The sequence below is a fragment of the Tetranychus urticae genome, chromosome 2 (genome assembly GCF_039701765.1).
Source record: "Tetranychus urticae isolate SD_2017Ah chromosome 2, NJAU_TeUrti_SD_1.0, whole genome shotgun sequence".
Lineage (NCBI taxonomy): Eukaryota > Metazoa > Arthropoda > Arachnida > Trombidiformes > Tetranychidae > Tetranychus > Tetranychus urticae.
In genome coordinates, this window is record NC_142959.1 from 7,635,723 (window position 1) to 7,650,650 (window position 14,928).

The following is a 14,928-nucleotide window of genomic DNA, read 5'->3' on the forward strand; positions in this document are numbered from 1 at the left end:
TGACTTTAAACATCATAATGAGGGAAATGTTTTCAATCAAATACTGAAAATGGAAAGAAGAGTAACAGTTACTATTAATATAAATGAATCCAAGAAATCATCAGAGATACTTACTATGACAAAAACTCGAGGAGTCGCATCCAAAATTTTACCAATAGTGAACGCAATATCAGTCCTTGAAAGTCGTTCTTCTAAATCAGTTACCTGCAAATCAAGAGTTCATTAAAGTTTCATCTTTTACGAAGAAACAAAACATTACCTTTATTGAAGATTTAGCATTAAATTGCAAGCGTTTGGTTGCTTTTCTAAGGTTCTTGCAACAAGAGCTCATCTAAAAGTAAAGTAAATTAGATCAAATTGCTAGCATTGGAAATCCTTTTATACCTTTGTCAATAAGACTCCATTGGTGTATGAACAAGCTCCGATGCCTGTAAAGCCAATCATAGAAACACCCGCAACGAAAAAGTCCATGAATCCTCTATCAATATGAACAAAAAGCGCAGTGTAAACTCCAAAGTCTGTAACAACAGAATGTCCCAGATAAACCAACATGAACAAGTTTCTAATGCCAATATTAACGTGTTCAACTTCATTCTGATATTGAATAATCTCACGAACAGTAGCTTTGTAATCAAATAAATAATCAGCAACATTTAAGTGTCTTCTTTTCGTGGCAAGATCTTGCACAGTTCTGGCAACATGAGCAACTTTGAAGTAAAAGTAAGACAATTGAATTGTGATTAAACCACCAGTTAACATTAAGTTGGTTATGGTACAAACGATTCCGAGATAACTGGTGACAACCCAAAATCCAGTGTAAATATACTGTTCCGATGTTCGCGGAAGTTTAGACGCTGAATGGACAATGAAGATTAAAATCGGTGCAAAACTTATTGTAACTGAAAATAACATCCTAACCCAAAAAACAGCTAAGTTGGCGGCAACAAAGCGATACTTTTTGCAGTAAAAGCGATCCATTAATAAAACTTGACTCTTGAATCCTTTTAAATATACCGAATGCTGCAACTTCAAGGTTGTCAAGTGACCATTTTTAATCAAATATATCCAAAACTGTCTCATGTATTCACCACAAATATCTAAATTCAAGCAAAATATCCAAAAGAAACGACCATTCGGATGTCCATAGAAAAAGTCACCAAGAAGAAGATGCCATTCATCTGGTAGATCAAAGGCACTCAACAACGTCAAATGTACGATATTAATAGTCATTACACTTAAGTAAAGTATAGACTTTATTGTAGTCCATTTCGATGGCGTTACTCTTGGATCTTGTGAGAATCCGTTTGGTAATATGTTGTATGAAATGCATATTGATTCGAATCGCTTTAAATGTTTGATTGCTACAGCATCATCATCACTCGAATGAAATCCAATCACAAGTCGAAATAATTTTGATCCAAGATCAACCTTATTGTGTTGTCCTCTTAACATGACCGTTTGCTTACTGTAATTTTGACTGATTAATAATTCAAAGTTGATTATATCAATAGCACTTGAATCAGATTTATAATAGAATCAAGCTTTTCAAAAGATCATTTTGCATCTAGTTTTGGCTGCTAATAGCTTTTATTAATGTTATTTTCAAGGAAATTCAAAATCGATTAATAATTATGAGAATCATTCTCCTTTGTAACTGTATTTGCATTGTTAGTTTGTTGAAAATTCAAGCTTATCTGCTTGAATCACTGTCATTTCATAAAATTATGCAAGTATAAAAGCAGTAAATAAAAGTTCATTAAAAAGGAAATTTTCAAGTTATCAACAATCAATATTTATTCTTTATTGCTCATGTATGTAATAAATCGATCACTTCACCAATATAAGGTAAGGAAATCATGAAAATTGATAACACTTAAGTTGTACACCGAAATATTCATCGTCTAATTAAACTTAAAAATATTTATTATATATTATGTGGGCTCATACAACGAAACTTACCAAAAACAATTGAGGGATATCAAATTTCAAATGCATAACGTTTGTATAACGTATTTTTGCAAATCATAGAAACGGTCGCGATGAAAAAGTCTCAGAATCCGTGATCAATATACACTTAAAACTGCAGTGTTAACTCCAAAATCTTTAGCATTAGAATTTCCGAGGTGAGCAAGTATGAAAAAGTTTCTAACACCAATGTTCACTCGTTCAACCTCATTCTGATATCTAATAATCTTACAAACAGTAGCTTTTTAATCAAGCAAATGGTCAGTACTATTAGCTTATCCTCTTTTAGTGGCAATAGCTTGCACAGTTCCGGCTATATGAGCAGTTTTAAAGTAAAAGTAAGACAATTGCATTGTAAGTGAGTTACCAATTAACATCAAGTTACTTATGGCTCAAACGGTTCCAAGATAACTAATGAGAAACCAAAAGACGGTGTAGATGAACTGAAAAATGCATATCAAAACCAATTGCAAGATAGCAAAAGCAGTTGTTAAGCAAAAAAAACGCGAGTTCGACCCATGTTTCGCTCACATAAAATAGCTATATTGATACTTTGTAAACAATTTGGTTCATCAATGCATTGCAGAAAATCAATATATGAATAAATATGGTGTTTATTAAAACTTGAATTTGCAATTTATTGATAGTTGATTATTATGCTTCATTTTACGATGTAAACTCGTCAATTTGAAATAAGAAAATCGTGCAAAATAACGATTACGCTTATTTTTGTATCACTTATCAAAATTAATGAACTGGATTCGCAAAATATTTTAATGTTTTGGCAAACTTAGTGGCGTCAAAAAAAACTTTTTCTTGGACATCTTCCGTCTTCTTATTTCCATAAAAGTAAACAAGTTGAAATTAAGTGTTTTGCTGTATCCAAAAGTGAAACTCGGCGAATATATGAAAGTTGAGTTCTTAATGAAACTTTATGTATTCATTATTATTGTTGAATTTGTAAACATTATATCCTTTGAAACATAATGCAAGTTTCTATGATGTAAATATCCGAAGTACATATTCATAAGTATTTTCTAGCGAAATGTTATGTTTTCATGATCTGGGAATATACCAACCGCGGAAACAATCAATTTATTAAAATAAACTGAGATTCAACAAAGTATCGGAAATCTTATTGATCGATTCTAAACAAATGCTTTACCACTAAAGTTTAAGTTCAATCCAGCAAAGAATAGGCGCAATTTGTGAACTTTTTTGAAGTTCATTGAAAATTGACTTTAAACATCATGATGAGGCAAATATTTTCGATCAAATACTGAAAGTGGAAAGAAAAGGTAAAGTTACTATTAATGAACTAAAGAAAATATTTTATGCTTACAATAACAAAAACTCGAGTAGTCATGTCCAAAAGTTGACCAATAGTGAATGCAATATCAGTTCTTGAAAGTCGGTCTTCTAAATCAGTTACCTTAAAATCAAAAGTTTATTAAATTTTCATCTTTTACGTGTGCTTGCACTGGGCAATTCAAACTTTAATTATTAAGCTTCAAAGTCTGAATCGTTCAGTGCAATCACTAGACACTAAGAACTCAAACAATACCTTTATGAAGGTTTCTGCATCCAATTTCAAACGGCTAGTTACTTTCCTTAGATTCTTGCAACATGAGATCATCTAAAAGTGAGTAAATTAAATTAAATGTCGAACAAACATTTGCAATTTCATACCTTTGTCAATATGACTCCATTGACGTATGAACAAGCTCCGATGGATACAAAGCCAATCATGGAAACACCCAAAATGAAAAAGTCCATGAATCCGCGATCAATATGAACAAAAACTGCAGTGTAAACTCCAAAATTGTCAACAGCAGAAAGTCCAAGGTAAACGAATATGAACCAGTTTCTAACACCAATATTACAGTGTTCAGTTTCATTCTGATATTTAATAATCTCACAAACAATAGGCTTGTAATCAAGTGAATACTCAGCATTTTTCGAGTGTCTTCTTTTCATGGAAAGATCTTGCAAAGTTCGGGCTACATGAGCAACTTTGAAGTAAAAGTAGGATAATTGAATCGTAGCTAAGCCACCAGATAAAATTAAGTTGCTCATGGTACAAGCGACTCCAAGATAACTGATGAGAAGCCAAAATCCAGTGTAAATATATTGTTCCGATGTTTTCGGGAGTTTGGACGCTGAATGGACAATGAAGATTAAAATTGGTGCAAAACTAATTGTAAGGAAATATGAAGTCCTCACCCAAAAAATAGCTAAATTAGTAGCAACAAAACGAAATTTTTTGCAGTAAAATGGATCCATGAATAAAACTCGACTGCTGAATCCTTTTGAATATATTAAATGTTCCAATTTAAAGGTTGTCAAGTGACCATTTTTAGCCAAAAATATCCAATAGTGTCTTATCACCTCACCAAAAACAGAAAAATTCAAAAAGAAGAGCCAAAAGAAGCGACCATTTGGATGTCCATAGAAAAAGTCACCAAGAAGAAGATGCCACTCATCTGGCAGATCAAAGGCACTCAACAATATAAAGTGTATGATATTGATGGTCATAATGCTTATGTAAAGGAGGGACTTTATTTTAGTCCATTTCGATGGCGTTACACTTGGATCTTGTGAGAATCCGTTTGGCAATATATTGTATGAAATGCACATTGATTCAAGTTGCTTTAAATATTTTATTGCTACAGTGTCATTGATATCACTCGAACGGAACCCAATCACATGCCGAACCAATTGTGATACAATCGCAATCTGTTTACTCCGCAACATAGCTTTACCCTTTAACTTCACTGTAATTTTATATAATTCACAATAGTAAAATTGCAAACAGTGCATCAATACTATCTGAATGAACCCATTTCGATACAACTCCGTTGTGTTTAGTACCCAACATGTCCATTTGCTTCAGTTAACTGCAATTCTGAATAATTTACCATCTAAATACTGAATGCATCAATAACATCTGAATGGGGTTGGAAACTTATGCTCTACAAAAGATCAGCAAATAAAATCTTATAAGTTTTCGTTGCTAATAGCTCTTATTCAGGTTATTTTAAAAGTCACTTAAAAATGTTGAAATCTTTAATTACAGATTGTGAGTCTTTTCCCTGTCATTCCATGCCGAACTCATATATTTCAGTGAAATATTTTACTTGCAAACTTTTTTAATCAATAAGTCTCAATTGTCTTTCACTGACTTCATTGTTCAAAAATGACAGAAGTTCATTAGTGAGAAATGATAAATTGACGAATAAACAAAGCTTCATTAAAACAATTGATTAATCATTAAATTAATTTAATTGGTCATGAAATGCATCCAACAACGTATGAATTTAAAAATTAGCTGTTGATATATTATTGGTTTCATGAATAATCACAAGAAAGCCACTGATCATTTATTAATTAATAATGTTACATATTATTAAAGTAATACAATTTAATTCACTTCATGTAGGTTTGCCTTATTTCATTAGATCTATTGAAATAAGAATATTTAGACTGAATTTCATTGTAAATTTTCAATAATTTATTATCTTATCTTTTCAATTATTCATATCCATTGGAAAATGTTAATTTCTTCAATTAAATTGAAAAGTCGTAATCAAGAAAAAATAATTGTTTGAAAAATCTTTGTTTTTCATATTTTGCGCAAAATCTCTGTCTTTTCAGGTTGGGTTTAACATCGTTAGATGGCGTAAAATGGTGCGGTAAAGTTTATGAAATTTTAGGTAACATTTGAAATTTACTTTTTTACCTTATGTTTTAATTGAAATTTTGGTTTATTTAATTTATTTATCTAGTTTTTAATTTATTGTTATTTACGGTTTGTGATTAAAATGCCTCAAGATCTGCACATTCAAGAGATCCAAGCGCAGTTGATGGAATGTCGTGAGGAGATAAAAATTTACAAGCGAAATGAAAAACAAATGGAATTCATTACAAGGGAAAATCGACAACTGCAGAATGAAAAGCTTTATTTAAGAGAAACTTTACAAAGGACCATCGAAAAGATGAGCTGTCTGGAGGAAGATGTCAATCAAATGAGGAGTCACCTGTATGCTGCTCGATTAACCGAAGAATCTGCTGAAAATGACATTAAAAAGTTATACTCAACCATTGAAGAGTTGCGTAAAGAAAATGTCGCCCTTAAAGGTGCTATTGAAGATCTCATAATTACCAAAAAAGAGTTGGAATCACAAGCATTAGAACAGAAAAAAGAGTCAGACTTGGCCGAGGAATTGGCCAACACTAGGAGACAAGCATTGGAGCAACAAATTGAAGCCCTTAAAAAAGTTAATTGTAAACTACAGGAATCGCGTGGAGGCCTCTAATCACAGTTAGTTTTTTATATTCTCTTGTGGTTAGAAAAAGTCAACCATTTGAAATGTACAATACAAAAAATAATAGTTGACAATAAAGTGGATGTGAATGGTTGAAATGAAATAACACATTCCTTTATTTGTTGACCTTCTATGGACACACCTAACACTTTATTATTGATAATCTAATTTTATATTTATTTTTCTCTTTCAGTTAAATCACACAATCTTGCATCATCAGTACTGTTGCCTTCATCACCACATCACCACCATCATCAGCTGCATCAACATGATCCACCATACATGACGTGAATGCCATCACTGTCTCCATCTCATCTCATTCCCATCATAATCATCATCATAATCGTTTGCCATCTTAAATCATTCGAGACTATTCGAGAATACTCATTGAAACATTGATTCATCGTAATAATATGCGTGAACTTCAGGATAAGCTTCATCTCATCTCACCCTGTTTTTGCTCATCTTTATACACGTATTTAAACAAACGATGATAATTTACTGAATTAATTTGAAGGGCAATTGGATTTGATAAAGATAAAGCAGAATAAAGTAAAGAGTGGAGAATAAATAACTTGACATAAAACAATTAATACCTTTAAATGGTTTACTATTATGAGATGTTCTTGATGCATTTTAACCATTCTTGTTGGTCAGGTTTTCATGTGATGGATTACTTGACTCAAAGTGTAACCTAGAAGTGGATAAAAAACTGAATGTTGAACAACAAGTTACAAGCAAAAAGCAAAAGGTAGAATGTTTAAACATTTTACAATCTAATTGAAAAAAAACACAAAAATCTATTCATGGTTAAATCATTTTATTAGCTTGAAACTTTAACCGTTCAAACGCATCTGCAATTGATTTACCTTTATTTTATTATTTGTTTGAACCTCCAAAAGTTATCAACAATGTTAATATTTTTTTACCTGTTAACAAATGAGGAACCAAATCAAATTGTTGAAAAGTCAATCAAAAGTAATAGCAACACGAAAAAAGAGCTAAATTGTAACGTTGTTGTTGTTAAACAAAAGGAATGGCTTTTTTTCAATTTAAATATTTTTACAATCAAAATGAAACTGCGTCAAAACCATTTAATTGATAATTTGTGATCAAATTAATTCAATTGAGGTTAAACTGATGCTAAAATGAAAATTGAATTTAACGTTTTTTCAATACACTTTTTCACCTGAACTTGATTTTTAAAGTCATTTCAAGTGGGGTAACAAAAAATACCAATGTAATCATATATTCTTTGGCCTTTCAATCAACTCAATTTATCACGACTCTGATTTACTTTTAACTCAACAGAGCAACAATTAAAGCAAATGATTTTTTTTCTTCAAATTTATTGGTTAATTAAAAGCGCAAGCAGAAACAAAAATCAAATCAAATCGTAAACTGGTTTAAATAATGATTTATTACCTTTTTGTCATGATATGATATAATAATTCAACTTTGTTCACTTTGACTTGCAAGGTTAATAAACACTTGAATTGCCTTTCATCCAAGTGATTATCAAAGTTAATTAAGATTTAATAATATTTCAAATGTTTAAATTCATAACAAAATATTTTTGCGGTGAAAAGTCAATTAAAGAAGATGAAATTGTAAGACAAATAGACGAAAAGATGAAGCGAGAGAAAAAAGAATCAATTAAAATGAGAAAAAAAGTGTTTTTTTCAATTCAATTTCCAATTTGAACCCAATTCAACTGTATTTACCAACAATTAAACAATTGTTTGCCATTTCATCTTTGCTCCATTACCTGTTGTCCTGTTTACATGCAAAATATTTACTTTGCCTATTGATAACATAATGCATTTAATATCATGTTATTGTTAACAAGATTAACTCAACTATTTTTGTTTCTCCAATTTAAAGTTTTCACTTTAACCTGTTAAATTAATAGCTTTGCAAAACAGCAAATAAATGGACAAGTTTACATGAGATTTTCCTGTTTTGGCCTCTCAAGTTGTTCAATTTTGGTGCAAACTGAGAAGAAGAAATTTACTCAAAAATTTACTTCGACTCTCTGTTCAATCATTTCATCTTTAAATTACTTTTCGATCTTTAGTTGAATCTTGGTCTCATGATGACTTTTGGTGAAACTTTTGGTAATCCATTATATTCTGTAATCTCTTGCCATTGAAAATGCAATGAATCAAAATGTTTTATGTTGACCTAAGCTTTAGATGAACCATTGTCCACTTTCTATAGGTTGCTCTCTTTTCCTTGACCAGAGAAGTAAATACAACTGCATAATTTATTGATATTAATGATAATATTGAGTGTTGAGGGAAACAACAAAAATAACATTTTCGTGAGCATTCTACTTCTCTCTTCAATAGATGATTACCTTTTGTGTGTCCGTTTGTCTTCTAGCCAATGTCCACTGAACCAGTTAACAAACCTTGTATTACCTTTCATTGCATCTTTAATACTTAATAACCTAAATATTTATATTTTCATAGGGAAAAAGAGGAGTTTAATCAACAATTGAAACATTCATTTCATACATTTTACTTGCACATCAAATGATTGCCAAATGATGAAAGAAATGATTAGCAGCAAAAACAAAAGTAGTCCAATTTAGACCGATTTAAATCTATTGATCAAGATGAATATGTGAATAAATAATGTTTCAATTGTTGGCCAAACAAAAAAAAGTTGAAATTCAATCTAAATTGAACCATGAAGAGTAAAACTGATTACCATTGGAATAGACAAAGAAAAAGATGAATATTGAAGAGAAATTGTTTCTTCACATTTCATTTATGCTTATCAATTAATCAGTTGTTTCACTTTACTGTTTCATTGTTCATCTTAATTGCAACAATTTAGTCTACCATTTAAGGTTAAAAACATTTGAACCAGAAAAAAAAGACAAAAGCTTCTGTAAGGAAAACAAAGAAATGAATAATATTGAAACAACTGGTTTTGAAGAAGCAAAAGATTGCCGATTATTCAATTGAAAAGATTGAGAAAATTAATCAACAATTTACTCTTCTTTTCATCACTTTCGGCTCGTGGCCAACTTGTGGTCAAAATGGGCAAAAGTTGCGTTTAAATGTCTTCATTCAACGAAATGCTTTAAACGCTTTTAATGACTTTGAATAGAGTCTCAATAATAGACATTTAACATTCAATGATGACCCACTATTATTGATATATTTTTGGGTTCTTTTCTCATCTTTTTTTTCCTCTCTCCCGTACTTTATCGTTATTTGTATAACTTGATCACACTATGAAGCCCAAAATGAGGAACCACTCCTTATCAATCAAAAACAGTTTTTTTTCTCTCTTTTCCTTTCTTCTTATTCTTGAAATTTGAAAAGGAAATGATAATGATTTTGTTGATGTTGCTGTTGATTATGATGATGTTTAGGATGATGACTGTTAATTTACTGAGTTAACACACAAAGTTATTGGGTTATTATTACGTTACAGGTATACAGACCTCACACAATAGAGATGGTCAAAGATACAGAAAACTTTGAAAAGTTAAATTGAAATTTAAACGGAATTAGTTAACCATAATTCACATTGAAAATAATCTTTGCTTTTCTCTTCTTGTGTTAACCTCAGGAAATGTTATTATCTATTATTATATATTTGTATCTTTACTTTCCTTACATTCAATGAACATTGTGTTGGGTCCGCTGGCCTTTTCAAGATGTTGATGACCATTCACAAGGTTATCATCATTATTGTATCATTAACGTTCTGCAAGTGAGAGAAGGAGAAAGAGCATGGAGAAAGAGAGGAACAGCGAAAGGAGGATGAAAGGAGGAGGTTAGAGGAGGTTGAAGGAGGAAACTTCATAGATTATTATTCAATCAAGTCAAGAATTGGTGCTTTACTGTGTATATTCATGTAATCTTCTGAGTTTGCGTTCAATCTATGGTCAAGATTTGGTTTGAAATGGGTTCAAATGCAATGAATTGAATGGATTCTGATGAGGATTTGAAGTAAAGAAAATTAAAAAGTAGTTTTTCAATTCGCATTTTGCGTTTTCATGAATCTTTTGGTTAGATTGCATTTCAATTTTGTGCCGTCTATCGAAAGACGGAAGAGGGAAGCGTTCATTTCAATTGCAAACATTTCGATTTTTAGTTTCAGTTTTGCATTCTTATTGCAGCTCAGAATTTGAAACATGAAAAAAACGGAATTACCAGTATTATCAAGTTTCTTGCTTATGTGACCTTTATGTATTAATTAAATGGCTCAATTGATAATGATAATGGCACGAAACAGAGTAATAATAACAAGTCTGTATAACCATAAGATATTCAAGGCTGACACGTGTCGCACTTAAATGGTCATTGTTCATAAAGATAAAGGTAAAAGGTCAATTCGTCTATTGAAAGGACTGACAATGATTGATTCACTCAATTTCAAGAGCAATTGACAAGAAACTTCACAAAACTACAGTTAATCCAGTAGCATGAGAAGACGCTTATCACTTTGTGATGAATAAACAACCATTGAAGAGAGTCAGACACAAGTTGAACATGAAGCCAACTCAAGGTACAACAAGAGTCAAATGCAAAGAATCGCAATGAGACAATGGAAAGTATGAAACATTGAAAAACGAGCAAAACAGTTCTTCTCTTGAACACTTGATAAAGTTCAGGCAGATTTAGAAATATTTACCAGCGTTTAGTCAACATGCAATTATGATTTAAAAAAGGTTTGATTTGCAATCATTTCGATCACTTTTCGATTTTCATAATTTCTCTTTTTCTAAATTAATTTTCTTCCTAATCATGTTGCTCTAAATTTGACTGGCGATCATGTGAAGTGCAGCATTTAATGAGAACCTTGAATTTGCAAAACTGCCATTTGGATACTTCTCATTGTCATCCAATTCTTGGTGAACCATCCCAAGGCTTCACCATTAAAAGCCATTTTTGACGTAAAGTGGTTCTGTTTTTAGTGCAGACAAATTGAACTTAAAATGATAACCATTAATGGATTATGATGAAAGTAAATTAAAATACAGTAAAATGGGTTACCTTTTCTGTGCTATTGAAGCAATGAGAGGATGAGCCGAGCAAAAAGTGATAAAAATGATGTTGATGAGGAAAAAGAAGAAGAAGAAAAAGATGATGAAAATGATGGTGAAGAAGGAGGATGTTATTGACTAATTATGGAACAAAATATTTCATGTTCATTTACATCTGCCAAGTTTACTCATCTACTCACTATAATCATCATAATCATCATCACTACAAGAGTAATAATCAGTAAATCATCAAAACCGAGACTCCATATGTTGGTCCAATCATCATTTTCACATTTTACAATTTACTTTATTATTGCAATTAAAGTAAAAATTATTTTCCAAACTTTCATTAGCTATTGACCATTTCTGATGATAAAAACTGATCAAGTTGATAAATTGATGAAAATGCAAATTAATAATCTTGATGATCAAAATTGAGAGCAACAAAGAGGAACAAAAAAAAAGTGAAAACACGAAATTTGAATTGCTCTTGCCATTTCCTAATGGATCATGAAATGGATTAAAAAGCAAGTCTAAATTATCAGAATCATTATAAACGATAAACTGAACAAAACATTATCATTATCTTTTCTTCTTTTTCTTTATGGATTCAATATTAAGAATTAATATCATGAATCTGAGAAAAGTGATTCTGCAAGGGAATGATGTGATAATTTATTTATTATCTGAATGGTGATTCTTCTTGTTCCTATCCTTTTAAACTTGTTAACGAAACGCAAACTCAACTCTCATTAATCAATCAAATTGACCACCCAATATTGAGGATAAATTTACCCTGAAAAAACCATTATTATTGAGATTAAGTCTAAAAGTGGAATCGAAAATGAAAAAGAGGAGAAAAATTTTCGATAAACTTTTTCAGTTTCGATTCATACATTGATGCCAATTTTCACAGTTGTTTGTCAAAGTTGAAGAGTGATTATTGAATAATGAATACTTCAATGTAATTCAATGCAAAGTAAATATCAATTTTTGTAAAGGCTTTTTGGGTAAAAATGATTTTCGAAATGTTACATTCGAAAAGGTAACTTTACCTATTTACCTAATATGATGATGATTATGTAGCATATGGAGTTGTTGTTTTATGAATACGCTTTTCATAAATCATTAAAAAGGAGGAGAAATGGAGAGAAGAAGAAGAAGATAAAAAATATCGAAAAATGAGAAATAACTTGATGAGTGATGCTTATGGATGGAGACTGATGATGAGTTAAATAATACCTTAACAAAGTCAATATGTTAACTGAGGTAGACTGATAGATGGGTTGAGAAGGAGAAGAAGATAATAGATGATAATGATGATGATGCTGGGAGGTGGATGGGAGTGAAATTGTTTCCTTAATAGCGGGTCTTGAAGTGATTCTTTGTTGGTTTGTGTGATCCAATGATGCGTGCTCAAGTCAATGTATTTTGCTTTTTCTTTCCTCTTGTTTTTCACATTCTATTATTGAAATGTTATTCCTGGTTGAGATGATGATCATCATCATGATTATCATTCTGATAATGAAGAGTATGGAAACACTTTCATGTTCAAAGTTTTTCAGTGTTAAAATATTGCTTTGCGTGTTGATATTAATATAAAAACCTATTCTTTATGTTGTTCATCATTTCATCTGATAATCATTATTTCCAATAAATTGTAACCTCTTTAATCAATTTTTCTTGTTGTTCAAATTTTCTTGATTGCACCAAGCAATTGGTAATGATTATGGATTCATTTTCATGTTCATCATTTATTTGTTAATCAAGATTAATTGTTTTCCTTTGATTCTGTTGTTGTTTTGTTTATTATTTTGTATTGAGTTGGCGCTCGACAAGTTCAGATTGATTAATTTATGATAATTAATGGTTCAAGTTTATGGTGCAATTTTCATCTTTTATTAATTTTGGCTTCACAACTTGTATTTTTTTTTGTTTCAAGGGTAAATTGGTTTTGATTAACGAACTTTGTTTGTCCTCTTGATGATTAATGGTTAACTGATTAAATTGAAATGATGATTTAATTTGTAATGATAATATTACCAGTCAATTGTCAACCTTGCATTTGTCAATTATCTCCTTGATAAATGGTTATTTTGTGGGTTGCGAGTTTAGTTTCAAAATTAAATGTGCCAGTTGAATCCACAAATACATTGAAATTGGATTTCTGTTTTTTTTCATTTGATTTCATGTGCAATCAATAGTAAATAAATTTTCAAATCTCTTCAATTAACTCTTTGATAAGTCAAAATGACAAAATGAGTTTCGGAATCGGTAAAGTGATGTTTCTTGGATTTCCGAGTCAAAAATATTTAGTAGCTCTCCATTAGCCTGAAAATTTTCAATGCTTTTCATCGATCTAGTATTATATTAATACAACATTTCTCGGTGATTTTCGTCGAGTTTTTCTCTACCTTTAGTCAAGTTTTCAAAAGGATTAATCAAAACCGTTTCTATTGTTGGTCTCACAATTTAGAAGTCTTTTTTGAACTGCCAATAATTAGCACTTAGCGATTTCTTTGCTAAATTTATTTAAATTAATTTAAATTCGAAGTAAGTCCGAACACTCAAGGTCATTCAGAATTTGAGTAATGAAATTTATTTGCAAGTAAAAAATTTTCCAGATGGGTTGATGCTTGTAACATGTTCATTTCTTAAACCGTTGCATAGATAAACCAATTTTTATCCAAAGTGAAAGGAATGGTGAACACTCTTACCTTTGGCCAACATGAGTTATGAACATGCAACAAACATCAACCAATCGCAAAAGGTTTCAACTCTCAGAAAATGACTTTCAAATGTCAGTTAGAGGTCAAATAACGCATGCACCTACAATTAACTTGAGCGTTCATACTCGTGAAGCTTACCTACGGAAGCTAATGGTTTAAATCTGGGGTCTGTAGCATCAAGCATTCATTAGTTATGAGTACAAACCGGTCATAAAATGTCTAAAATTGATTTCAGATCGTCGAATATTTGAAAGGAATTTTGAACTTGAAAGTGGTGCACATCAATTTATGGTCGCGTGTACGGTTTGATGCATTTTACTAGCCAAGGTTTTAACAATGGGCAATAACGGCATGAACCAAGTGACCTACGATGACTTTACCTTGATATCGATTGCGGAAGGGGTGCACAATTCAATATATTGATTGCCTATTGGGATATGAGTTAACAGTAACAAGAATTGTTTTATACGCTGCCGATTTATAATGAAAATTATGCGAAAATAAAATTGTTTTGGATTTCTATTGTTCATCTTTTATTTTAATAAATTAAATAGTCTTTCTATTCAATTTTGTTTAAATTTCGATTCAATTGTGTGAAGCTTTCTTAATCTGAAATCTAGGTTACTGTAATTCAGCTATTAATAGCTCTTCAAATTCTGAGATTCTAAGTATAATTAATTTCAAAGTTCATCGGAAATAATTAATTAAACCTTTCATAAATGATTAAATAAAGCAAAATAAAATTGCTGATTAAATTCAATTTTAATAGTTGATTATTGACTTTAGTTAATAAGAACTGAAAATCTGAATTTTTGCCATATTTTCCGTGCATAGATCACCTTTTAAAGTGTAATAAGTCGATTCATTTCCATGATTTGAGTTTTATTTATGCCCAGCTTCT

At 30.8% G+C, this 14,928-nt stretch overlaps 1 protein-coding gene across 2 annotated transcripts; it reads left to right on the forward strand.

The window, feature by feature from the left end:
- The first annotated feature begins 5,697 nt into the window (after positions 1 to 5,697).
- Positions 5,698 to 7,679, forward strand: LOC107366299 (uncharacterized). Of its 2 annotated transcripts, none has more exons than XR_016198220.1 (2): positions 5,698 to 6,336; positions 6,484 to 7,679. XR_016198220.1 is itself a non-coding variant. In XM_089266841.1 (2 exons), the coding sequence occupies exon 1, from the start codon at positions 5,787 to 5,789 to the stop codon at positions 6,279 to 6,281; it is 495 nt and encodes a 164-aa protein (XP_089122967.1). In that variant the 5' UTR covers positions 5,698 to 5,786; the 3' UTR covers positions 6,282 to 6,286; positions 6,484 to 7,679. The 2 variants fall into 2 exon arrangements, 1 of the variants encoding a protein (XP_089122967.1); XM_089266841.1 differs by having other exon boundaries at positions 5,698 to 6,286.
- Positions 7,680 to 14,928: the final 7,249 nt, after the last annotated feature.

Bases quoted from the DNA above. Each gene is read 5' to 3' on its own strand.
- LOC107366299 (XM_089266841.1), top strand. From the start codon at position 5,787: ATGCCTCAAGATCTGCACATTCAAGAGATCCAAGCGCAGTTGATGGAA.